The following is a 27093-nucleotide window of genomic DNA, read 5'->3' as shown; positions in this document are numbered from 1 at the left end:
GAACAATTAAGTAGTTTTCCTTTACACCATTAAAGCCTTCATGTCTTTTGACATTCAGAGCTGTAAGCTGTTTATCAGATAATGTTGTTGTTTGTGAATTTGAGGGAATTAGTTTTAATTGTTTATATACTACATCATTACAAATTTAGGTTACAGCCTTTCTCATGTTTTAGATGTAAGGCTACGAAAACTCGCTGGAGAAAAGGAAGAGCTCCTATCACAGGTAAGGGCATTCTTCTCATTGGAAGGTAATGTTCATTGTAACTGACTAAATCATATGGTAAAATGTTAGCAAAGTGAAATGTACGCTAGAAAGAAATGTGCTTGTTTCAAACATCACTACTCAAGTAAGATTTGAAGGATAAATAGGTAATTCATATTTGACCTCTTTGTTGTCTCCTATTCTTTAAAGAAAAATTACAGGACACTGAGTGTAAGCGTTCAGGTAGCTCAGCACAGCTTGTTACGAAGACAGGCGCTGCCTGCCCTGCCTGCCCCTCCACCTTCACCCCGCCCATTCCTGCCTGGTTCTTTTAGCTGATTGCTCTGGGGTGTACTGCCCTTGTGAGCTTCTGAATGACACGCTTCTGTTGCTTCTCGATGTTTCTGTTTAAGGCAGCAGTGCTCACATCCCTCTGTGGAAGACGAAGATGTAGCTGTCGCACATCCCCCCTCCCCAACACACGTACACTTCCCATCCCCACATCCTGCTAGAAGGGCAGTGTGCCAGTCTGTCTGCGCTGTCAGGACGCCGTGAACACTACTCACAGGGGAGCCGTGGAGCTTTCTAGGATGGCCTCTCATCTCCTTTGCACTCTTTACTTCCCTTGAAGTTAGTGCTGTGGTTTTTCTTTTCAATTGCTTGGTTTCCTATGTATTGATTACTAATCTTGCTGCAGGCTCTCCAACAGTGATTTAAATCCACCCTTAGTGGTTTTCAGATGCACGAAGTATTCCCTCAGTTCCATCTTTTTGGTTCTTGGAGCATGTGACACATCTCGTTCAGAACTTAATGGCTCGCTCCCTCAGTACAGAGATGTGACCAGTTTTCATCGTCATCTAGAATTTCCTTTGCCTGTGGTTCAGATTGGTTTCCCTTTTCGCAGTGTCTCAGGCCTTCCTCCTCCTTTATTTATTCTCTTACTTTGGGACATTCCCCCAGTACTTCCTGAGAACATGAGAAAAGAGTATGTGGACCATAAATTTTTCTTAACTTTGCAGGACTGAGAATGTCTTCATTTTACCCTCTTACGAGACTAACAGTTTGACTGGGTATAGAATTCTTCGTTGTAGTCATTTTCCTTCATCTTTTTTAAGTCAAGAAAGTGCTTCATTGTCTTCTAGCTTCCTGTATGGCTGTTGAGAATTTCAAGGACATTTTGATTTTTGGTTTTTATATGTGCATGACCCATTTTTCCCTTCTCTAGAAGTTTGTATCACAGTCTCTTTTCTCCCCAGTGTTCTGAAATTTCACAGTGACGTGGTTTGGAGTTCTGTGTGAATGCATTTATTGTATGTTTCTCCAGTCACATTTAGCTGCACAGGTGTAGGCATGGGGTGGATGGAGTTAGAGTTTGCCAGGTGAGTGTAGCAGGGCAGAGGAGGTGAGGGTGTGTGCAGGAGAGCGATGATGGACCTGGAGAGTAGAGTAGGTAAGGTAAGGAGGGCTGAGCGACATCCAGGAAAACATCAGGCACAGTGGATCCCAGGTGCCAGTGCGGCTGAAGGATTTTTAGAGTTGGGTCCAGAGAGAATGGGCTGGAAAGATCAAGAGTAGCAGTTAAAGAAAAGAGACACAGAACTGAATTAGGTGGGCCGCCCTTATACAATGATGAGATGCAGAGTAGGACAAAGGGAGTGAGTTGCTGAGGGCGAGATGGGGCAGATGGCAAGATCCTTGTTCCAGAAACTGAGAGGTCAGTTGTCAGAGGGATACTCTGCTGAAATGTATCTTGATTTACCAACAATTAAGAGAGGAAGAGCCTTCAGGGAATGTGGAGGTAAAATGGCGAAGAAAGAGTAGGATGATGGCAGTGATGGGGGGCCGCTAGTATTTATAATCTGAAGAGATGTGACTAGGAACGGTGAATTTTAGAGAGGATGGTGGGAGAACAGTTTGGTAACAGCAAGGAAAGCAAGAGGACACCTGTCCCGTTGTCAGGCCTGGCGGCAGGAGGCTGTGGGGGAAAAGGATAGCCAGTACTCCCGACGGCTGCAGGGAGCAGGCCTCTCAGGGAGCGCGGTCTCTGCTAGGTAAGGGGAGGGCTCGGAGAAGAGACTGAGGATGCAGGGGTCTGCTGAGGATGGAAGGGTAGTGCAGAGGGCGCAGTGGAAGACATGCAGGCTCTGGGGGAGGTTAGGAGATGAAGACTGAGTAGGGCTTGTGCAGGAAAGCGAGAATGAGCATTTCGAGATGGACGTGGACAGGGGTGCTGGGGACAATGAAATTAGTCCTGGATGAGCCAAGGCAGATAGTGATGTTGTGGTTGAAAGGGCAGAGTTGTCTGGGGAGCAGCTGTGCAGAACTCACCCTTTCTCCAGTGGGGGAGGGCAGACCCGGTCCCAGTGCCTGGCCTTCCCTTGACACCTGTTGATGGAGGACAGCTGGGGAAGCCACCTGGGACTCTGAGCATGCAGACTCACCTCTGATCGCTGGGAGTGAAGGATGAAGGAAGCATGGGGAGGCTTGGTCTCCACCCCCTTTGTAGGGGAGGGGGAGACTTGCTCTGGTTGTGGTGCTTCCTTGATCTCTGATGAGAGTTGTAGGCATCTGGGGAGACATGACTGATTTCTGATGGGGGAAGCGGGGCATTTGTCCTCGGGTTTCTTATTGTTTCTCTCCTGTTTTCCCATCTCTTTGACTCTGCTTTCTAAAAGATACTCTCAACTTTATCTTCTCATTTTTTATTGAGTTTCTATTTCTGCAGTCAATTCAGGGATACAGATATTTTCACTTATCTTGGAGAATTTGATAGGCAGGTTGGTTTGCTTTGTGTTCTTTTTTCTATCTGTGTAGTTTGTTTCCTTCCAGATGCTCTTATGTATATTTATTTGGTCTTCAGTTTAAACGTGGAGTACTCTAGTGCTGGTTGGCAGCTCTGAGCATATGAGTGAGGCTCGTCCAAGTTTCAGTGAAGACTGATGTGGCTGGGTGTTTTCTTGGGAACCTTCAATGTGGGATTGTTGGTCTCCTTTTTAGGCTAGTCAGAGTTCTGGAGAGAGAGGGCCTGTGGTCTTCTGCCTGAGGGAACAGGCCAGCTGTCTGCAGTCTGGGAACTGGGAGTGGACCAGAGGCCTGAGCTTGCAGTTCATTTCTGTTCACCTGATCCTGTTTTCCACACGTGGGACTCCTATCTTCAACCGGGCCTTCTTTTTTTCCCAACCCAAAGTCCCTTTTAATTTTATTTTTTAGTTTATTTTGTAAATTTTTTAAAAAACCACTTTTTAAAAAAAAAAACCCACCTTTTTAAGGTTATAATTGGTATAGAGTAAGTTGCACGGTGTGCAGATGCTCACCTTGTATTAGTGTCCTAGGGCTGCCGTACAAAGGACCACCAATGGGGTGGCATCGACCAACAGAAATGCACTGTCTCCCAGCCTGGAGGTGAGGAGCCCGAGATCCCATGTCAGCAGCGTGGGTTCCTCCCGAGGCCTGTGGACGGAAGTCTGTTGCAGGCTTGTCTTCTAGCTTCGAGTGGTTTGCTGGCCACCTTTGTGTCCCTTGGCTTGCAGACAGCACTCTCTGTGTCTCCACACTGTCTCTCCTCTGTCCTCATCTGTCTCTTTGTATCGCATTCTTTTTATTGTCATACTGGATTAGGGGCCCACCCTATCCCAGTGTAACTTCACCTCAACTCAGGGCGTCTGCAGTGACTGTTCCACGCCAGCTCGCACTCCGAGGTACTGGGAGTTAGGACTGCGACATAGGAATTGTGCGGCGGGGCAGGTGAACCCATGGCCATATCTGTGAAGCCAGCACCCCAGTCAAGATGGTGAAAATACCCACAACTCCACAAAAGTTTGTGTCCCTTCGTCAACTTTCCTTCTTCCACCTCTCTCCCCCTCTGCAGGCAACCGCCAGTCTGCCATTTGTCACTTCAGTTCGCATTTTCTGGAGTTTTATACAGTTAGAATTACAGAGCACGCGCTCTTGTCTGGTTCTTTCGTGCGGCATGTTCTTTGAGAGTCAGCCGCGTAGCTGCACGTACGAGTAGTGATGCCATCGTATCCGCGCACCAGTTTGTTTCTCCTTCTGTTGATGGATGTTTCGACTGTTTCTAGTTTGGGGCTAGTGTGAATAAGCTGCTATGAATGTCTTTTATTTTGGGTAAAATAAGGTAGATTATGTAGCTACACTAAAACATGTATTTCCAGTTATTTCTGTATATTTAACCTAACTCTAAAACAAGAAACATCTACTGCCCATGGAATTTTCCATTTTTAATAAAAAATAACAAAAAATACCCAAAAGATGTGCTTTTCCACAAACCTAGCCAAATAATAAAAGATGGGACACCTGTTTTTATTGGGACACCTGGTCCTGGAGCTCGCTTCTTTTGATAATTTGCTCATAGCTTATCTCCAGTATTTGAGCATTGTGTCTCTACAGCAGGCCCTCCAGAAAATTGCTCTGAGTGACTGATGGTGGTCTGCCTTTTCTAAGATGTGGCCAGTGGGCCAGGCATCGTTTGAGAGACTGGATCTCACTGCTGAGTCTTTACTTCCACTTCAGATTAGAAAACTGAAGCTGCAGTTGGAGGAAGAGCGGCAGAAGTGCTCCAGGAGTGACGGCCCAGCGGGCGAGCTGGCAGGACTGCAGAACGGCTCTGACCTGCAGCTCATCGAAATGCAGAGTAGGTGCTGGGCCCGGGCCGCCGCTAAGCGGCGTGTGGGCCGTGTGCGGGGGTGGGCTGCCAGCAGACCGCTAGAGCCTTGTAGCTCACCTTTCTCAAGAGGAGCTATGGTACAAAGGTCGGGTAGCCCTCGGCCAGACCAGAAGAGTTGTCCCGGTCGGTAAGGGAACTGAAGGCTCCTACCGGCCCGTGTGATCTGGAGGGTGGCGAGCGGACTGACGGCTAGTGCTCTTCCTCGTCCTGGGCAAAGTGAGTTCCAGGAACATTTTGCAAATAGTGACATCATGACGCTGTCCTTCCCCACATATCTGTGACATCTTTAGCCTCCTGTCTTTAAGCCCCCTTCCCAATTACGTGGAATTTATCTTAGTTCCAAATATATCTAATTATCTAACTCATACTAATGTTGAGTAGTTTCAGAATTTTCCCAGAAGTATTCTTGTTAACCCAAATTAATCTTTATTAGATGGAATTTAAAACAAGGCCACAAAGTAAGCCTATTCAGTTTACCTAAATTATTGGTTTTTCTCCCTTTCTACTTTTGACCCCATATTATTGTAAAATGCCTACTGTACTCACAGTAATTTCCACAGTAAGGAGATTTTAACAGCCATTTGTATACAGTGAAATAATGTATAATTCATAGAAGAGAGACTTTTATTTTTCCAATTTGAATAATGGCTTTTCTGATAACTTATTTCAAAATATTGGTTCTTCCATGGCATTTTCATCTAAATATTCTGAGTTTGGACACACTGACAAGCCTTTTTGGATCAAGGCTTATTAAAACTAACTTACTAACTGTTGAGGTTAGTATCATTTCCTCTACTAGCTATCACTTAGGACCCTGGTGGTACTTCCTAATAAATGTTTCGTTCTAGAAATACCATTTGGCATGGAGGGAAGAGGAAGAGAGGAGCATGACAAGAGCTGGGTGACTGGGTAGGAGGCCAGAATGGTGACTGAAACAGTCAGAGAAAGAGGGCAGGGCACAGATTGGGAAGAGTCTGTCCTAGAGCAGCAAATTCACACCGAGGCAGACTGAGGGGAATGGGTGAGCAGTGATGAGAGAAATCTCCTGGAGCAGGCAGGCATGGAAGGCAGGGAGACTGCCCAGGGTGGAGCTGGAGAACCAAGTGCTCAAGGCAGGGCTGGGCCTGGCTTGGTCAATGAAGCAGGTGGCACCGAGGCCAGGACAGAACCTGGAGACTCCACTCCGGACAGTCGCCTGGGCCATAAGCAGGGTGTTCTGGGATAGAATCTCAAAACATGCATGGAATAAAGGGGTGAGACCAACGACTTCTAGTTCTGAAAACAGGAGAAATGAATGCTTTGATAGAGAAGGAAGCAGTGCATTCTGATAATAAGTTGCTGAGGTTAACAATTTTAAAACAAGATCCTGAAGCTTCAGTTTCAGAGCCCAGAAACGGGAGTTGTTCTCTTTCGCTGGCAGAGGTGGCTTCTAGGGTGAAGGATTTATAAGCTCCCGACTTTTAGGTGACAGTAAGTATCCAATTAGAAAAACCTCTTGCATTAAAGGTAGTTGTAACCTTGGTTATATGGAAAAGTAGACAAGTTCTTAAGTTAGTAGGGTAGATTTGGTTTGTCTCCTGCAGGTCTTATGATTCCTGTCCTGTCATTTCCAAGTGATGTTAAAATTTGGATTGCTGGAGGGAGTATTTTACCCCCAGCATTTCTAAACTTCTTGTTTTAAATGGTTTGCGTCTTAGGTCAGAGACACAGCTAATGATTTATCCTCTACCTGTCATAAGTGACTGCAACAAGTTACTGAAAAGCACTTATTTCAGTAAATATTAAGCATACATTATGTGCAAAGCACTTGGCTAGAAACAGGTAGATTCCAGCAGCTGAGACGGGCCCCTCTCCTCACTTAACTGTATAATCATGTAAGGAAGCATGATAAATGTCACAGAAGAGAGCGTGGATAACAGTCATGAAGGAGGTGGACATGGTGTAGGACCATTAAAGGCTGGCCGAGACTTAGATCAGAGGTGGGGAAACGGGGCTTGGGGGGTGGAAGAGCAGGATGCGCGCAAGGAGGGAGGGTACCTGGTGGGGTAGGGAAGCGGGGAGTCCGGTCTGCGGGCGCGGAGGCTCCCTGGGCCGTAGGGCTGCCAGTGAGGTTGACAGCGGCCCCGCTGCGCCGACAGGGCTCCCTGCCAAAAGCAGTTACCTACACGCATCATGGGGTGAAGAGAACTTTCTTCTAAAAGGCTGTTCAACGCAAGTGCTGGCGCTTCTCGTAGTTTACAGCTTCCAGAACCTGGGCTGCGGGCTGCACCGTCCTCTCCTGTGCTGCAGGAGGCGACACCGTCTCACGGGTCACACGTTCACTCCTGCAACGCGAGTCATTATTCTCTTTTGTTCTAGGAGATGCCAACAGACAAATTAGTGAATACAAATTTAAGCTTTCAAAAGCAGAACAAGATATAACCACCTTGGAGCAAAGTGTAAGTCCTTCTTTCCTATGGTACCAAGTGACTTAAAGCCCCTTCACATCACACCTGCTTCCTGCATCTGAGGGGCTCACCCCATGAGTGCGTGCGTCTCTCTGGGCCGCTTCTGCCATTGAAGCTCAGTGAAAGCTCTACAGTGACATGCAGAGGCCAGCAGAGAACTAGCAAGGCCCTTCACCTCTTTTCTGTAAGAATGAAAATGGGAGCTATAATTTTCTTTCTTGTAGCTATTTCAGGAGAATTCAAGAAGATTGTAGTCTGTAACAAAATCCCTTATTATACATTTCAAACAGTCTAAAAACAGCCCAACATTTGGAGAGTCTCCTGCAATGTTCCTTTGGCACTTAAACATTGTGGTCCTCGTAAAACTTAACATGGGAAATTGGCCCTGTAATGAGTCTACAGCTGTCATCCTCTCTGGAGACAGATCTTGATTTATAAATAGCACTTGGGTTCTGAGAGGACCTATGACTCACCGAGGAGGGACTTGTTAGTGTGAGATTACTTTGAATCAGTAATGACATCGTATTTCCATCTTGGCTGCAAAAAACGTGGTAGCTCCTAGCACCCAACCTCAGGGGCCTGTGTTCTCGTGTTTACAGATTAACCGCCTGGAGGGGCAGGTGCTGAGATATAAAACTGCTGCTGAGAATGCGGAGAAAGTTGAGGATGAACTGAAAGCAGAAAAGAGGAAGCTACAACGAGAGGTACTTGCTTTATTATGCTTCGCAGAATACATTCCTAAACAGAGAAAATCCTTTGGAAATAAATTCTTTGCTGCGTAAGGGATTCCATCCTGGGCCCGGTCTCGGTGCAGTAGCAGCGGAGTTGCTTACTTGCTTCTCTGTGTTGGTGTTTGACTTGCATGGTGACTGCCATTTACTTCTGTGTTTTGGCCAAGTAGATAATAAGAAAAAAGGACATTTGTTACTTTCATTTTAGATCGGGTCTACTTCTCTAGCTTCTGTATGTCCTTTCTGTGATTAACACTCTGTACCGTTGGGTACCACCTCTCCTGACTGAAAAAGGAGCTGGTGGGATGGGGAGCAATGCTGTCACGGCCGGCAGTGCTCCGTTTCCCAGAAGGTGGAAAATAAAGTAGCACCGTGTTCATTTCTGGCCCCTTGAGGTGACCGAGCTCTTCCTATCTGCAGTTACGAACGGCACTGGACAAGATTGAGGAGATGGAGATGACCAACAGCCACCTGGCCAAGCGGCTGGAGAAGATGAAGGCCAACAGGACAGCACTACTGGCCCAGCAGTAGGAAGGCCGCCCTTCCGCGAGGGCCCCGCCCAGAGGGACTGCCCTTTTGTCCACTGACTCAGACCCCTTCCAGTACTGTTTGAGCTCTGTTAAAATAGCCACCTTTGTATTTTATAATTTATGAGAGAATGAAACAGGTTTGAATCTTCATGAATGAACACTTTGGATTCTGTCCGTAGTTTGATTCTAGATTAAGAACTGGTCCATGCTGTTTTTATTATTTCCCTAATTTTAGAGTCACATTTACTCACCATTTTCCCCAGCTGCCTCAGCGACCGGGCACTCGGAGGCTTTGGCACGGGTTCTGGAGGCCAGCGACTCTGTGCTCACTGAGATACTTCCTGGAGACCTCAGAAAACACAAGTGCCTTCTCCATGGTGCAGTTCAGACTTCAGCGATCTCCAGTGGTCAAAAGACATTTAGCCTTGATATCAGATGACATTTATATTTTAGAGAAGAAACAAGTGCACAAGTGGGGAGTATATGTTTCACTCAAATTTCTATGTTTGGAGGAAAAAGCCTTTTTTTGTAAAATATTTAAAAATTTATATAAGAAAATGTTAGAAAAAGATAGGGGGGAGTGTATATAAAACCTGCTTTACTGCATGGGGCAGGGAAGTCCCAGGCCTGTTACTCTTCAAGTAAGAGCAGGCTCCTTAGTCTTCACATCAACTGTGCTGTACCTTGTAAAGTATTTCATCTGCTGCTTATTTGTGGGATGAAACCTCAGACCAGCCCGAGGGTGGGGGAGGGCAGTTCAGGCAGGGGGCAGTGGTCCTGAAGAGTCTATTAAACACACCCTTTTGCTGACTACAATTGGCTACCGATACATTCATTTTGTCAGAGGAGCCTTTAAAACAGATCACAGCAATCATGCCCACCCTAGCTCTCCCCTCGTCTTTTCTCTCAAGACAAAATAATCTTAAGGAAAAATAATCTGGAATGTAGAATTTTTTCTTTTAAGAACTTTAGTTTCATCTTGAAAGGTGCCGGTTAAAGAGGAGTTTATCACTGAGTATCCATTTTGCAGTATTTGTGATTCTCTTTTGCTCTCAGAGTCAAGGTGGTTTTATGGAAATGATTATTATATCTTCAATGTGTTTACAAAAAAAAAGTATTGGGGAAAAGGCTAATGAATCAAGGCCACATAAGATAAAATTAGACTTGAAACTAGGTAATAAAGTTAACTTAAATATGAATAAAATCTCATAATTACTCCCTTCTTTAGAGTAATTAGCCCTTTGTTTTTAAAATATGGAAACCAATCTCCTGAACTGAGATGATTTCCTATAAATTTTCCTTCTAGTAATAATAGGTGCTGGGGGGTAGTGGGTGGTGGGGAGGCAGGTTCTGAAACGCAGATTTACCCTAGCACTCCCCCCACTGGGACGACCGCGTCTGGTCCAGCTCGTGAGGCCTTGGCACCCCCTCTCCCTCCCCACTCACGGTCACTCACCTGTGCCCCTCCCAGGCTTGTGGAATCTTACCTCTGAGATGCCCGTCTGCTTTTGGGAAGTTCTAAGTGTTAGAACCTGATCTTGCCCCTTTTCTGACACAAAAAAATGTCTGTTTTGCTGTCCCGATCTTTTCCAAATGGACTGGTTCCACTTCTTGTAAGACAGTCCACAAAACTTTCTTCATTGAGCCGTGTGACCTGGATTTTACCTCAGAACTACAGGCTGTGCTGACCACACATTTCTATTAATACAGGCTGATATTAAGGCAGCTTATTTCAATGGCACTGATTGATAGTTTAAGCTTATATTTTTACAACATCCTTCAAACAAAAATACCTAGAAATTCATTTATCTTAAGCTGGCAGTATTGATAGCCATTAGCAACACGGGCTAGTCTAAAACTCATGCTAGTTATAGATTGCAAAAGGACTAGTTTCTTCTCTCAAGTTTTTTTTCATTAAGAATAAATCATTTAGCTTTGGTTACTGAAGGTATTAATAACTGTCAATTCAGCTTTTTCCATAGTCAGTGTCATCAGACCCTCTTACAGGTTCAAGATCTGTTTTAAAAGGCACTTGACCCAACACAGTATCACCTATTGCTAGAATTTCACCAGGACATGGAAAGAATCAAATCAAAGCACAATCTGTCCAATCTTCAAGGCCTTTTTAGAATTCTTAGCGGATGTCCAGGGGGCTTTCAAACTCCTTTTGGGATTCTTCAACACAGTGAAGTATACACTGGGTGAAAACAGATCTAGGAAAATTTCAAGAGTAATGAAATTAAGTAAGAATCATGTTAGGACACATCTGACAATTTATTTACAGTCAATGCACCATGTGTGAAGGAGTGCTACTAGTTACAAGGCAGACGTGAGTCTTCTACCTTAAGCCCCATGAACGTCAGGATACAAAGGAGGGACCACCCATCCCAGAGTCCGTTCGTGACCGTATTTAACACCTCTCGAAGACTTTGTATAGATCGGGCAGGTTAGCAAGCTGCAAGATATTTCCATCCTCTGTGAAATGTTTTGGAGGCAGAAGGTGTGAGCGGAAGGCTTTATACACAACGTGTTCCACAGTCCACTTCCAGGGGTTTGGAGTGGAGCCAGGCACTTCGCTCTGGAAGAGACAAGTTAGGTGTCATGGGCCTCACCGTTCACATCACTGTCTACACCAGTTTCCTGTGTGATGTGCACTGGGCCTAGAAAGGCTCGGTGGTTTACAATGGGCTGTGTGACCTGATGCTTGTGAAGTATCCTTTCTAGGCCAACCTCAGGGATCCTACAGGCCGGCACACAGGAGATGAGGTGGTGGGAAAGAATCCCCCATGGTGCTCGTGGCCCTTTCCCCTGTGGAAGCTCTGTTTCCACGGGGGGGCGTGTTTACTGAGGCAGGGCTGAGCACAACGTCTGGTCCTGACAATGTGGTTTGCATGGCGGACGCAGGAAGTACATTCCTAAATGACCACTAACTTTGGGGTCTTAATGTGGCTCTACTTTCCAAAAAGCTCCACAGGTAAGAAATGAAAATAAACATGATGGCTGTGCTCCACCCTCCCTCTCCCACACCTAAGCCTTAGCTGCCTCGTGTACGAGGAAATACGTTCTCATCCATCCTTCCTTCCCTTGAAGTAAATGTTTCCAATCCGATGAGATCCTCTCAACACTGTCCAGAAAGTGTGCCCTCCTGCCACCTCCACTGCAGGGAGATGGGGGGTTGTGGCAACCCTGCGTCGAGCAAGTCTATTGGTGCCGCTTTTCTAACAGCATTGTTTTCTAATTAAGGTCTGTGCATTGTGTTTTTAGAGATAATGTTACTGCGCACTTAACAGACTATGCAGTATACCTAAACCTAACTGTTATATGCACTGGGAAACCAAAGAAGTCACGTGACTCACAGAACCTGCACCGTCTCTGGAGTATTTCAGGCCCCTTCCCCCACCCAACCAGACCCTCCAAAATACTTGGTGATGGAAAACCTCACGGAACCCAAGGAACCAAGGCTCTTTTGTGTTAGGCTGAGCTTCCGTAAGAAGAGCTGGGGATCTGACCTAAGTCCAGCCCTGCTTTCCTGACAATGCAGTGGTCAGATGTGGAGTAGGCACGAGCTGGGAGGGACTGGGGAGGCTGACCCAGACCCTGAAGGCGGTGGCTACACGTGTCCGGGCTAACAACAGGAGATCTGGGCCCACTAGCCCTGGAAAATCCAACTCAGCCTCCCATTTCTCACTGCAATGGCATCTTCTGGTATTATTTCAGAAGGAAATAAAACTCATGAATAAGAGCTGAGCACCGTGTTTAAACCTCACGTGCAGTGAAACCCTAGGACCTTAGAAAGGGGCAGGTTTCATCATCTGAGGTTGTGTGAGAGCCCCTCCCAGCCCGGGGGCGCCAACCTGCATCACTGTGGTACCTGCTGGCTCGAGAGGGTCGACTCCTCGGATACGTACTGCTTCCGGATGGAGTAAAACAGAGCACATTCTTTACTGAGGCTTTCAAAACATTCCTTTTCTTCATCCCAATTCACCTGGTCCAAAGAGAATATAATACATCAATGTAGGTATGTGCTTTAAACACACTTCATCTCTAAATGGAAATCAAAGACTCAAAAAGTCAATGTGACTTTTTAGGCATTTTAGCTATAAACTGGAACTGCTGAATACGGCTGGGGGAGGAGGCGGGGGAAGAGGAGACAGGCCTTGGGCTGTTATACCCTTTTCATCTTTGTGATTCCAGGTGAAGGTGGGGCCACGTGCCCTCTCCCTCCAGCACACACTCACGTACTGGCTTCATTACTTACCTCGGTGGCCAGTCGGAGAACGAAGATAGGCAGACCCTCCAAAGGGGGCACATAGTTGTCGATCAGAAGGGGTAATCCAATCAGGTTCCCTTCCTGCTTGTGGAAAAAGGCCAGGACAGAGGGACAAGAAATAATGCTGTTACTGTTTAGTTTGAACAAGTTCCACTCCCCTGGTGCTTCCGCCAGCTCTGGTCCTCACACCTGCCATTCCAGGAGACCAGATGCTTCACTAGGCTGGGCACTGGGGGTAGGAGAGCTGAGCACTTCAAAAGAGCTTTCTGTCCTGACATGCAGCAGAACCATCTTTTCTTTGCATCTGCTCACCAACCAAAAAACCCGTAAGGCGAGCCCCAGAGAGCTCAGGATAAGAGGAAGACACAGGGGGAGCAAGTGGCAAGGCAGAACCTCATTCACTATGGCCTGCGGGGATCGGGGGGTTCAGCTCTCCCTCAGGTGGGGTCCTGCACTCTGGTAACAGGAATGGGCACCAGTGGATGACAGAGCAGTGTGGGCCTAGAAATGCAGACGAGGAGTAAAGAAAATGTCACCTAGGCACACGCTGCTTCTGAGAGGGGCCCCAGCCATCTCACCCTCATCTTGGACCAACTACAGAACTTGACTCTGATTTGAAGAATACAATGGAGACATAAAATAGCTCACACACTTCATCAATCTCCAGAGAGAAGTAGTCCGCAAGCATCTCGGCCTTCTTCTTCAGAAACTCAACAATGTATTCGGCAAGTCCTTCTTTGGGACCATCTTCCTCTGTCCAGCCGCTCTCGGGACTGTCTAAGGCGAGCATGGCGAGGTCAAAGAGCGATGCTGGCTCCTGGGAAGGAGCAAGGACATTCAGCAGCGAGCAGACCAGGGCATCCGAACGAAGCCTGATTCCCCACAAAACCATCATCACAACAGCAGGGGAGAAGCCACAAATTTAACACTCATCCCCCAGCCCCCAAAGAAAACACCTGAAATTCCACAAAAGAAGGCCAGTTGAACAGAGAAGATGTGGCAGACAAAAGTCCACGGAACAGGTGGGAAGAGTGAGGTAGTGAGGAGGCCCTTTGCTTTTGTGCAGCTTTCCTATTTCTACAAAAATCATTAGGCAGATCGTTCACTTCTTTCTACTGCCTTACGCTCCCCTCCCTCTTGCTTTAGTTATGGGTAAAGCGAATAACATTTCAGGGAAGCCATCTGATGAGGAAGACTGAAATCTATTGTGAAAAATGGCCTACATTGCCTTCCATTTCTCTTTCTGACATTGTTACTGTAGTCACACATTTTACTTCCAAATGTTGTAAACCCACGGTACGCTGTTCTTATTTTTTCATAATAACAGAAGTCAATGAACAAAAAGAGCTAACAATTCTGTTTATGCACTCAATAACAGAGCTTTAAAATATATAAAGGATAAAACAGAACGTGGAAGAGAAATAGACACAATTACATTTGGAGGCTTCAAAGACCCCTTTCCCGGTAATTGATGGAACAAGTAGACAGAAAATCAGGGTACAGACGACTTGAGCGTCACTATTAACTTGATATACATGCCATTACAGAACATTCTACCCAACAAGACCAGAATACAAATTCTTTTCAAGTGCACATGGAACATTTACAAACACAGATCAAATTCTGGGCCATAAAACAAGCCAGTCTTGATAAGTATAAAAGGATTCAAATATGTTCTCTGACAAAAATGGAATTAAATTAGAAGTCAATTAACAGATCTCTGGAAAAATCCTCAAGTAATTAGAAACTAAGTAATATACTTGTAAAAAATGTGAGGGTCGAAGAAGAAATCAAAAGGGAAATTATTTTGAACTGAATGAAAATGAAAACAACTCATCAAAATGTGCAGGAAGCTGGCAAAGGAGCACCTGGGGAGATGGTGAGCACGCGACACCCCCCCTAGGGAAGGTCTCAGAGCAGGGACCTCAGCTTCTGAAACAGAAGAACAAATTAAACCTAAAATAAATAGAAGAAAGGAAAGATCAGAGCAGGTATCAATGAAATGGAAATCAGAAAGCAACAGAGAAAAATCAATGAAACCTGAAGTCAGTTGAGATCAGATTCACAAACCTTCAGCCAGAATGATCGAGTTAAAAGGAGAAGACATCCATTACCAGTATTAGGAATGAGAGAGACTACATCACCACAGAGCTACAGATGTCAAAATAGTAATAAAAATTATGAACAATTTTATGCCAATAGATTTCAAACCTAAATGGACAAATTCCTTGAAAGAAACCCAATACTAAAGCTCACTCAAGAAGAAACAGTTAACATGAACAGCTCTTATATCTATGAAAGAAATTGAATTTTAGTCAAATATATTCCCAAGAGGGACACTCCAGGCCTGGATGGCTTCACTGGTGAATTCTACCAAACATTTAAGGAATAAACAATTCTACACTAACTTTTTTGGAAGACAGAAAAGGAGGAAGTACTTCCCAACTCATTCTCTGAGGCCAGCATTACCCTGATACCAAAGCCAGACAAAGACAAGAAACCTACAAACCAGTATCATTCATGAATATAGATGGAAGAGTTGGAAACAAAATTTTGGCAAATCAATTCCAATAATATATAAAAAGCACAATATGCCATGTACAAGCAGAGTTCATTGCAGGAATGCAAGACTGGTTTAATATATGAAAATCAATCAATGTAATTCACTATATTAACAAAAAAAGGAAAACCATACAATTATCTGAACAGATGCAGAAAAACCACCTGAAACAATTCAGCATCCATTCCTGAATAAAAACTCCAAACATACAAGGAATCGAAGGGAACCTCCTCAGTCTCATAAGGTTCACAGACAAAACCCTGCCTGCCTACGGCAGAAAGTGTACTTCATGGTCAAAGATTGAACACTTTCCCCCTGAGATCAGGAATAAGAGAAGGATTTCCATTCTCACCACTTCTGCTCAACCTTGTACTAAGGTCCTTGCCAGTGCAATTAAGCAAGAGAAAGGAAGAGGCATTCAGAGTGGACAGGAAAGAATAAAAATGTCTTTAGTCACGGATTCTATGATCATCTATGCAGAAAATTTGATAGAATCAATAAATGAGTTTAACAAGGTTGCAAGATACAAGATTAATGCACCAAAACACTTCTATTTATATATACTAGCAACAATTGGCAATTTTTTAAAAAAATGCCATTTACAATAGCATCAAAAAAACTGAAATATTAAGTGATAAATGTAATAAAAGATTTTCTCCCCAAATTGACCTACAGATTCAACACAGTCCCAATAAAAATTCCAGAAGGCTTTCTGTAGACTATTTCAAACATAAAAAGATCTGAAACTACATAGGTAAGCAGTAGGGTTTTAACTCTGAATTAAAATTGGGCAATGACAGAGTCTTGAAAGAAATGGATTAAAATTGTTAGCTGGGGTTGTGTTTGGGTCATGGGCTCTCGAGAATGTTTATTTCTATTTTTATCTCTTTCCCAGCTTTCTTAAGTAGATATGTATCAATTCCTATAATAATAATAAACATTTAAGTTGGCTACCAAATGACTGTTCTGCTTTGTGTAAAACTGGATTATAAAGATAATTCCATAGCCAAATCATACAGAAAAATGTAATACACCACAAATAAGATACCAAGGTAGAGCTATTATTTTCAGAAATGACCAGCTGTTGAAATTTCAGAAATGAGAAGCAGGAAATAAACTTACCGAGAACCTCAGAACACCAAAATTGGCAAAATCATAAATGAGAATCTGGTAGAACAGTTCTTCACTGAAAATAAAAACGCAGTGACGTTAAGGAAGAGCTGAGTAATCCATGCTTGAGAGCCAAGCAGGAGGGACAAGACGGGAGAGAGAACCTGACACGTGGAGGAGACAGAGATGTTCTGCCTCATTTGGGGCCTTTCTAACCATCCACTGGGACTTGCTGTTCCACCAGGAGCCAGGGCTCCAGCAGGGGCCCCGGCCGGGGCTATGGTGGCCGGTCTCTGCCTCAGGTCAGAGCACTAGGACTACATCTGGCTTGTCACCACCCATGCTCTGTCCCCACCCCCTGGTGTTGTGAAAGGTTTTGACACCCAGTAGTGATAAGGTTAAGTTTTTGCTTGCTTAGCTTTTCCTCACTTGAAAAGAATCCCATAAATCACTTCTTCTACAACTCGCCATTTAAAAAACATGGGACTCACAGGGAGGGGAGGGAGATGCCTATGTAATGAGAAGTGAACATAAGGCAGAATGAGATGACTCTGGTGTATGTAGGGTTTATGCACTGGCTGGCAACGTTCCAAAAGCAGCTGCGAAGTATACGATACACTGAACTACTTAAAAAACTCAGAATCGAAGTAAGTGATACTCAGTGGCTGTGAAAGTGATCTGAACCACAGGGGTCTTGTTTAAAGCCTTCTTTTCCTTATCAAAGGACAGAAAGCATCAGCTCTGGGTGCGTTACAGCAGGGACACTGAGACACCCACGCAGTGACTGCCGCGTCCCGGGGCAGAGTCAGGAAAGTGGGAAGGGCAGGAATTCAGTCTAGAGACTGCACTCTCAACGTGGTTCACTGTCTCCCTGGGAAACTGTTTACATTGTATCGGGAGCTGAGATTCTGGGACTGGCTTGGATTTGTACCTGTGAAATGAAGGACCTGAACAACTGTGATGTGGCACCTTGGAAATCATGCTCTTAGACGCACTGAGAGAGAAAAAAGGGGAGCAAAATTCCCCAACAAATCAGTAGACGTCAGCTCACTGTGCAAGCCCACAGGTTCTCAAGGCAAAGACGATGCCCCTGAGCAGAGCTGCACCAAAATGGTTTCCAAGCCTAGGAGGAAGGAGTCCCAAACATCCTGCAGGTAGGTGTGCTGGCACTAAGTTTCCGGAGTGGGCCAGGTTCCAGGTTAGGGGGGTGAAATGGGTTTTTAATCCCTTGTGCCAACTCTAAGCAATGTACGGGGGCCGCCCCACTCACAGGGCCAAGCAGCACTGTGAGGCCACAGCAAGGCTTAGTGGGAAACAGTCCCACGATGGACAAGTGACAATGTCCACTGGACGCCGGGTGGCAGCACCCTCTCATCCATACTACTGATTCAAGAATGCATAATGTAGGTTCTAGACTCGACAGGAGCCATCCACCAAGGTCCCTGGAAACAGTCAGTGGAGACATCGCTGGCTAAGTGCTGGTTAAGTGCTGGGCGAACAGCACTGCGGGGCTCACCCTTCGTGCGCTCATCAACCCCGCTGGCTCTCTGGCGGCTGGAACAGGCCTCCACTACATCCCCAAAGCCGGGCAGAAAGGAGGCATCAGGTCTCCTTCCTCCTGCACCCCCCCCAGCCCCCTGCTGTACCCCGCAGATGCTAGAATTCTCCACCAGCACCAAGTCCTCCACACCCGGTTCACAGCAGCCAACATTTACTGAGCTCCAGGCACCTACCAAATCCTAGGTATCTCATGTCATTTTATCTTTACAAAATCCTGCAAGTTAAGTAGCAATACCCCAAATTTACAGATGAGAAAATCTGAGACGCAAGTTAGGAAAGTAACTTGTCCATGGTTACATCAATGGGAAATGGTTAAACCCAGATGTGAAACCACATCTGTGTGACTCCAAAGCCAGGGCCCTTTCCAACTACATCATCTTGTTCTCCCCGGTTTCCCGCCTGTGCCTCCAGGATCGCTCCCTAGGAGCTCTGCCTTTCCCACGTACACGCTGATTTACCTAAGTCTCGTGGTGTTGAGAAGGTATAACTTGGTCTGATGTTGTGCCAAGGCCCACTGAGGATTCACACAGCCCACAAAGGAGTGGTCACGCAGCATCTCCCGGAGAGCTGGAAAACAAGGCACGGGTCAGTATCGGCATCCCACCCACACCTCTCCGCCGCCCAAAGCACCAAGCGCTGTGACTAGAGGGGACAGACAAGCCAAGATGCCCAAACTGAGCCTCTTGCTGAAAACAAACACAAATGAGGAGTAAGTCAGAACTCATCTTTCAAAATGCAACCTGGAACTACCAGAAGATTAAGGAACACTCAAAGATTACAATCCAAGACAAAGCAGGAAGCCAGAGAAGTAACGAGAGCTCTGAAGCCAGCTGTATCTAAAGACACCAGAGGAACCACAGGAATCATGAACTTCAGTTTCTGCGGACTCTGAGGTGTAGAAAATGAAAAACAAAAGCCCAGGGATGGTGTGAAATGGTGATTGTGATAGGAGACCACTGGCAGCCAGAGTTCACGCTAAGCAGGTTGCCTGAAAACCTCAAGTGGAGATTTCAGTTTAAGCTGACTCCAGGCTCACTGTTCCTGATAGAGTCAAATGCAAATTCACTCTGGAGAAATTCGTCTTTGATTCAGACTTCAAATAACTCTTCACAGATAAAGTACCAGGAACTAGTGGTCAAAAAACTACAAAACACGCAAAGAAACTAGGCACCATGAACTGGAATCCAGAAGAAATCACAGAATTGTACCTGCCAAGGTTTTAGAGATTGGAAAAATCAACAAAGATGATAAACTAAGTATGTTCTGTATGCTGAAGAGGTATTAAAACATTGAGAAGTAGCAGGAGACTATAAAGAATGATCAACGAAAGACAAATATTATCACTTATATGTGTAATCTAAAAAGTAGTATAAACAAACTTACAAAACAGAAACAGACTCATAGACACAGAAAACAAACTTATGGTTACCAGAGGGGAAAGTGAGTAGGGGCATAAAATAGGAGTCTGCCGTCAACAAACTACTATACAAAAAAAAGATAAAGAACAAGGATTTCCTGTATAGCGCAAGGAACTATATTCAATATCTTATAATAAATATAATAGAAAAGAATCTGAAAAGAATATATACATATATATAAAAAAACTGAATCATTTTGCTGTACACCTGAAACACAGTATTGTAAATCAACTATAGTTCAATTTAAAAAAAAGAAATAACACCAATCTTACATAAACTCTTTCAAAAAATAGAGGAAGGAGGAATAATTCCTACCTCACAAGGCCAGCACAACCCTAATACCAAACCTAGGAAAACATTTTAAAAAAGGAAAACTTTAGACCAATATCCTTCATGGTCATAGATGCAAAAATCCTTAACAGAACATCAGCAACTTAAATCCAGCAACATTAAAAAGAAAAAGAATAATGTATCGTTACCAAGTAGGAATCAGGCCAGGAATGCAAAGCTGATTTAGCATTTGGAAAAATCTCACCATATTAACAGAATAAATGAGAAATATCATATGATCATTTTAACATTTTAATGGATTTGGAAAAATTGTTTGGTAACAACCATTTATAATTGAAAACTCTCAGCAAACTAAGAATAGAAAATAACTCTCTAAATCTGAAAAGGGCATCTCTGAAAAACAATGAACATCACGACTGATGGTCAAATACTGAATGCATTCTTTCCACAACGGAGAACAAGATAACAAATGGCCACATTTACTCATTCCATTTGACCTTGTACTAGGGGGGCCCAACCACTGTAATGAAGCAAGGAAAGGCAACAGTATAAAAATATGAGAGGAAGAAAGTGGAGATGTCTCCATCTGCACCTTCGGCAAGGTCACGTGACACGAGGTCTTCTGTATTTTAATATACTAATGGGGATCAAAATTTCGTGGTAAACAATGGGAAAAATAATTTTATTTTGACTCAACCTTAAAAATTAAAACAAAAGTAACAATAATTTATATTAAAAATGATCAAGGAGATTTCCAAGAGAATCAAATAAAATTTCTAAAAATAAAAAGGATAATAACTGAAATTAAAATCAAGATAGACTGACAGAATAGACAAAGTTGGTAAGGTAATTAATGGGAAGGTAGATCTAAAGAAATTATCCAGAATGCAGCACAGAGACAAAGAAAGGGAAATAGGAATGAGTGCTTACTAGGCAACGTGGAGGCGAATAAATACGTAACTCAGGTCCCAGAAGGGGCAGGGCACAGGGGAGAGACAATCACTGAAGACTCTCAAGACAAAGTATCAGAGAATATCCCAGCGGTGATGACAAGGTACCAAGCCTCAGCTCTACAAAGCCCAACAAAATCCACATCTGCCACACAGAGAAACTGCAGGGCACTAAAGAAAAGAGATCTGAAAAGCACTCAGAGGTAAGAGAGAGATTACTCCACAAAGTACCAAAATACAAGACTGACAGCTGAATTTTCAACAGTAAGAGCAGAAGCCCAAGATCGACAGAATAACACCTTCAATGCACTAAGAAAAAATAACTGCCAATCTGGAATTTTAAACCCAGCAAAGAAACTTAACAAAGTAAGGATGAACTGGACGAAGCAAAACCCAGTTTGCCATCCCAGGCCCCACCGAAGGAGGTGCTGAGGGCAGACCATGAAAAGTCTGAGGGAAAGAATCACGAGCAAATGACAATGGCTAAATCCAAACAAGCTGACAATAACCACATGGAATGGAACAGTTACTCACATGGAAACTGTGAGTTTACCACCGCACACCAAAAATAAATTCCAGGGGGACTAAGATTTAAATAGAAGCATTTTAGGCGACAATGTAAGAGCATATATTTAATTATCCCAGAGTTAGAAAAAACTTCCTGAATAAGATTTAAAAAGCCAATCTGTAAGAACTCAAAATCTGCCTACATTAAATCTAAGAATTTCTTTTCATAAAAAACATACCACATGAGCCCTAAACTGAGGGAAGTTATTTTCACGTAACTGATTACTATCTAGAAAAAAAAAACCCAAAAAACAACCTCCTGAAGTCAGAGACTAAAAAGCCAACAGCAAAGGGAACAAAAAGCTTGAACAGGCACTTAACAGAGGATGTATACTTACTCAGCTTCATCAGTAACCAGGGAAACGCAAATAAAAACCACCATCAGATACTCTTTCACCAACACCAAAGTGGTAAAAAGTCTGACAATACCAAACACTGGAGAAAAGCAGAGCAGAGCAACTCTCTGCACTGTGGGTGGGACCACACACTGAGCAACCCCTCTTCGGAAGACAATCTGTCATTTCACAAGTCAGCGTAACTCCAGGTAAGCGGACTCCCTGCACAGAGCCTCCGGCCAGGGTGCCAAGTTCCTGACCCACTCAGGTCTGGGGAAGGGGAAGGGGCAGGGGCAGGGAGGGCAGGGCTGAGGCCACCTGAGGCCCCCACACGTCCTTCCACAGCAGAATGAATGACTGAACACGTGGCAGAGTCGTGAAGTGGAATCCACCACAAGCAGAGAAAGTAAACCAGAGCATATGTAACAGGATGGATGAATTTTAGGAACGTGTGTGTGTATTTATATACATTGCAGATAAATACAGTGTAATTCCCTTTATATAAAATTTAATACTTAAAACTAGATAACAGATTTCATAGGGCTACATATGCATGTGGTGAAACTATAATAAAAGGACACAACAGTCACAAAACACTGGGTCGTAGTCATCCTGAGGGAGGTGAGAGGGTCTGGGACAGGGAAGGGGGGCACAGGGCTGCACTGGGGATGGCTCGTGCTGTTCCTTTTTCTTTTTTGAAATTAGTTTATTTTTATGTAATTTATTTTTTGAAGAGGGGAGGTAACTAGGTTTATTTATTTTATGAAGGTACTGGGGATGGAACCCAGGACCTCGTGCACGCTGAGCACGCGCTCTACCACTGAGCTATACCCTCCCCTCTCTGTGCTGTTTCTTTAAGCAGGTATTCTCATGTTTTCTCCTGTAGATCCCACTTATGTTTTATAAACATGATTTCGCATCTACTAACATATATCTGCACGCGTGTGTGTACGTGTACATACACATACACTTAATGAAAGAAGTAAACACACCAGCACCACAGAGGGGACGGGGGACAGGGTTTGGAGACAACGGGGCCAGGGTCTGGGACAGCAGTAAGCCCGTACGTCACATTTTCACTATACCTTTTGTCAAGGTTGGGCATCGCACGTGAGTTCTCACGTTATTACATAAGTTCTGCAAGTCTCTGCTCCCCCCTTAAAAAGAGGCTTATTTTTCTCATTTTTTAGAATAAATGTTCCCCTCTGTTCCCACTGGAAACTCAATGTCTCTACAGGATGTTCTGCGTAGGCGGAAAGTAATTATTTTAAAAGCTGGAGGACATCAAATAATCTTGAATAATGAGGCACTGGAGGAAAGAGAATCGATGTAATCCACTCAAAAAGGGTCAGAGATTTTTTCCATGCAGATTTTCCAACGCAGCTCTGATGTGCCCACAGCCACCGAAGCGAAGCACAGCCTGGCCGGGGGTCGGGGGAGGCGGGGGCGGCCGCTCCCCGCACGGGGCTCTCTCCAGGGAGGGCGACAGAGCGACGGAGCGCAGGCGGGGCGTTTCCTCCCCGGGCTCCGCGCACGCGCACCCGCACCGCCGCGGCCTCCGACCAGGACCTCAAGCACCTGTGCTTCACTCCTCTGCTGACTACGCCCACCGCACTGGAGGTCGCGGGGCACCTCCCCGTCGTTCTGCCAGCAGCAAAACAGGACAAAATCGTCTGTGCTTCCAGGCCAAACCCCATATCGGAGTTCATGATGAGGCCGTGGGTCTCAGCACAGTTTTCCGAGAAGCGGCAAGTAAAGCCGCCCCGGGGAAGGGCGGGCATCCTCTGGTTCCTGCCGGCCCCATGCGCAGCCCCCGGGCACCACGGCGTCTGGCTGTAGCCTGAGCTGACTGAGAAGCCCTCCCAGGCAGATGTCACCCCATCACCCTGGCTGACGGAGCCTTCTGTCTCTGTTCTAGAACATCTCTCACCCACCTTATGTTACAGCCGGCAACTTACTAAACAACCCTCACAACCCCATGGCATTCTTCAAGACGGGGGTTTGAACCCACTCAGTGCATTTTCTGCCTCCAGGCCTGGTACAGCGCACTTCTGTACAGAAGACACTCAACTAATGCTTGCTCAATTCATCTTCTGCACCAAAAGAAAGTGTCATCTAGAGACAAACCATAGGGAATATGTACATTTAAGCCCTGGTTTGTTCACCAAAGACCAAGAAAATATAATAAAATTAAGAATAAAACGTTAAGCACATTTTCAGATTCAAGTGATAGCAAATAATTTACGACATTCCTCCTCTTCCTTAATTAACAGATCAAAATAACGTGACTGGCGATAAGTAAATTGGTCATTACTAATCCGAGATGAGCCTAATTCCATGGAACACGTGACTGGACACTGGGCCAGATATTAACCTTGTTTGTTAATTGGAAGTGTGCCCAGAGGAGCAGGTAAATCCATGGACTCAACAAAGATGTCTGATAAAGGTTCCAACTCTGATATCTCTTCAGAATAAAAATTCCCAGGCTCGCCCTCCCAGTCACTCCTTTAGCAAAGATCTCCTGCGTCCCAACGCAAGGCTCTCTGCTGGAAACCACGATGAAATAATCACACAAGTGAGAGCAACTAAGAGTGTCCTTAACAGAAAGCATCTTACTTCTATTCTGGGCCAGGGGCACAGTTCTGTGAGGTAGCAGCCAGGTTTTGGCCCACCTCCCCAAATCCGAGCTTCAGAGAAGTCCCCGCATGGCATTCAACTCAGACCACCAGCTTCCTGCTTGGGGCTGTGGGTATAAACAGGTGCCGGTGGGCAGGACCTGAGGCAGGGGCCCTTCCCCTTACACACGGGTCTCAGGTGCTCATTACAACAGTCCAGTAAGGGCTGCAGAGGAGCATCAGTTTACAGAGCAGGGAAATGATATCCCCAAAAGATGAACACATTTCCCACTGGCTGCCGGGAGCCTCAGCAGAGTTCTCTAGGCTTCAAAGAAGTGCTCACTCCACTCCCCACACCCAGACAGCGAGTGACTCCCTCTGTGAGACCCTACACTGCCTGCCTGCAAAAAGCCTCAGCCTAAGGGCTCAGTGCTTGTCCCACAGCAGCAGACCTAGGTTTGCATCTAAATCCTGGGCTAGCCTCCGGCTGAGGCCACTCCAGTAATGACCCATCTTGACAAGGCAGGTACCCAGGCCTGTTTTTCATTGCTAGGAAGTTCCCACTAAACTGCCAGGAGCCTCTGAGGCTCATCTCCCATGCCATTTCCTTATCTTTAAAGCAGAGATAGCAGTAACTGCTATGCCTCCCTCCCTAGACTATTTTAGAATTAAATGAGATAACACGCATGAATACACAATTTTAGAACATTTAGGTTATCAACCCAGCCTCAGCAATGGACTCCAAACCTGACCAAATTTGGTGCAGGTTAGTTTTATCCTGCACTGAAAATAGTTGGCAACTATTCCGAAATCTATTGAAATGATGACTTTAAATATCCTGCTGTGTGTGAGAACTACAAAGCCTTAAAGAAAACTCATTCAATTCCAAATCTGAGGGAGTCTGTCAATTCAAGCAACTGTGAGGAAGACTGCTAAACACATCAAGCAATAGCCCCCTCTCCCTTTAATTATTTTAAATGGTTTTAAGAGCTCCCAGCCTGAAAGCCAGTAACTGAGGGAAAGAGCAAGGGGAGTGAATCTTCATGGAAACAGAAATCAGAAGCCAACTGGTCTACACCAGGCAAGACCTTAGTCACAGCGAGTGTGTACCCTTCCCACGTGAACACATATGCCATGCCTCTCCCCACCCGCACACGAAGGCCTGGAGTGCAAAGGAAAGAAAGAAGGAACGAGGAAGGGCCATCTGAGGCCTTCCTGGAAGCGTCCAGACACACGGTGAGTGAGACAAGAAAAGGCAAGGGGCTTCTGAGTCTGAGCAGCTGTTCAAGAGGGTACGGATCAGCAGAGAAGGTACTGAGTTGCTCCCTGGCCACTCATTTCTTTTGACATACATTTTATAGCAGTGTTGAAATTTAACTTGTTTAATTAAGAAATGGATAAGAGGAAGGGGGTGCCAAGATGGCGGAGTGGAAGGACACTTGGCTCACCGTCTCCCACCAATACACCAAGAGAAGAGGTAAAATTGTCACTATATGCAGATGACATGATCCTATATATAGAAAACCCTAAAGGCTCCAAACACAAACTACTAGAGCTGATAAAAGAATTCGGCAAGGTAGCAGGATGTAAGATTAACATACAAAAATCAGTTGCATTTCTTTACACTAACAATGAAATAGCAGGAAAAGACAGTAAAGAAATAATCCCTTTTAAAATCACATCCAAAACAGTAAAATATTAGGAACAAATCTGACAAAGGAGGTGAAAGACTTATATGGGGAGAACTACAAAACACTTTGATTAAGGAAATTAAAGAGGACTTAAAGAAATGGAAAGATATCCCATGTTCTCGGACTGGAAGAATCAATATTGTGAAAATGGTCACGCTGACTAAGGCAAACTACAGATTTAATGTAATTCCTATCAAACTACCCATGACATATTTCACAGAACTAGAACAAATAATCCTAAAATTCATATGGAATCACAAAAGACCCAGAATTACCAAAGCAATACTGCAGAAAAAGGATGAAGCTGGAGGAATAACCCTCCCAGACTTTCAGACAATACTACAGAGTGATAGTAATCACAGCAGCATGATATTGGTACAAAAACAGACATATGGACCAGTGGAACAGAATAGACAGCCCAAAAATAAACCTACAGACCTATGGTCAATTAACCTTCGACAAAGGAAGCAAGAATATACAATGGAGAAAAGACAGTCTCTTCAGCAAGTGGTGCTGGGAAAACGGGACAGGAGCATGTAAATCAGTGAAGTTAGAACACTCCCTCACAACTTACACAGAAATAAAAATAAACTCAAAATGGCTTAAACTAAGACATGACACGATAAACCTCCTAGGAAAAAACATAGGAAAAACACGCTGACATACATCTTAGCCATGTTCTCCTAGGGCAGTCTACCCAAGCAATAGAAATAAAAGCAAAATTAACAAATGGGACTGAATTAAACTTACAAGCTTTTGCACAGCAAAGGAAACCATAAGTAAAACGAAATGACAACCTACGGAATGGGAGAAAATATATGCAAATGATGCCACTGACAAAGATTTAATTTCCAGAATATATATAACAGCTCATACAACTTAATAACAAACAAACAACCCAATACACAAATGGGCAGAAGACATAAAAATGCAGCTCTTCAATGAACACACAGAAATGGCCAACAGGCACATGAAAAAAAGGCTCAATATCACTAATTATCAGAGAAATGCAAATCAAAACTACAATGAGATATCACCTCACGCCAGTCAGAATAGCCACCATTCAAAAGTCCATGAATGATAAATGCTGGAGAGGCTGTGGAGAAAAGGGAGCCCTCCTACACTGCTGGTG

The 27093-nt window shown here is 44.7% G+C and overlaps 2 protein-coding genes across 10 annotated transcripts in view; one reads left to right on the top strand and one right to left on the bottom strand.

Moving 5' to 3' along the window:
- Nucleotides 1-8744, top strand: part of LRRFIP2 (LRR binding FLII interacting protein 2) — a 99500-nt gene extending 90756 nt beyond the window's left edge. For all 7 annotated transcript variants that reach the window (XM_072940985.1, XM_072940981.1, XM_072940979.1 and 4 more), the window contains 5 exons: nucleotides 174-223; nucleotides 4733-4853; nucleotides 7245-7324; nucleotides 7933-8037; nucleotides 8485-8744. In XM_072940985.1, the coding sequence (XP_072797086.1) occupies nucleotides 174-223; nucleotides 4733-4853; nucleotides 7245-7324; nucleotides 7933-8037; nucleotides 8485-8595 (467 nt within the window). In that variant the 3' untranslated portion in view covers nucleotides 8596-8744. The remainder of the gene's footprint in view (nucleotides 1-173; nucleotides 224-4732; nucleotides 4854-7244; nucleotides 7325-7932; nucleotides 8038-8484) is intronic.
- A 2105-nt stretch (nucleotides 8745-10849) lies between these two features.
- Nucleotides 10850-27093, bottom strand: part of MLH1 (mutL homolog 1) — a 45362-nt gene continuing 29118 nt past the window's right edge. For all 3 annotated transcript variants that reach the window (XM_072940977.1, XM_006200634.3, XM_072940978.1), the window contains 6 exons: nucleotides 18553-18661; nucleotides 16547-16610; nucleotides 13517-13681; nucleotides 12853-12945; nucleotides 12466-12579; nucleotides 10850-11172 (listed from right to left, as the gene is read on the bottom strand). In XM_072940977.1, coding sequence (XP_072797078.1) covers nucleotides 11005-11172; nucleotides 12466-12579; nucleotides 12853-12945; nucleotides 13517-13681; nucleotides 16547-16610; nucleotides 18553-18661 — 713 coding nt within the window. In that variant the 3' untranslated portion in view covers nucleotides 10850-11004. The remainder of the gene's footprint in view (nucleotides 11173-12465; nucleotides 12580-12852; nucleotides 12946-13516; nucleotides 13682-16546; nucleotides 16611-18552; nucleotides 18662-27093) is intronic.

The sequence above is a fragment of the Vicugna pacos genome, chromosome 17, assembly GCF_048564905.1.
Source record: "Vicugna pacos chromosome 17, VicPac4, whole genome shotgun sequence".
Taxonomy (NCBI): Eukaryota; Metazoa; Chordata; class Mammalia; order Artiodactyla; family Camelidae; genus Vicugna; species Vicugna pacos.
This window is presented reverse-complemented; position numbering and strand designations above follow the sequence as displayed.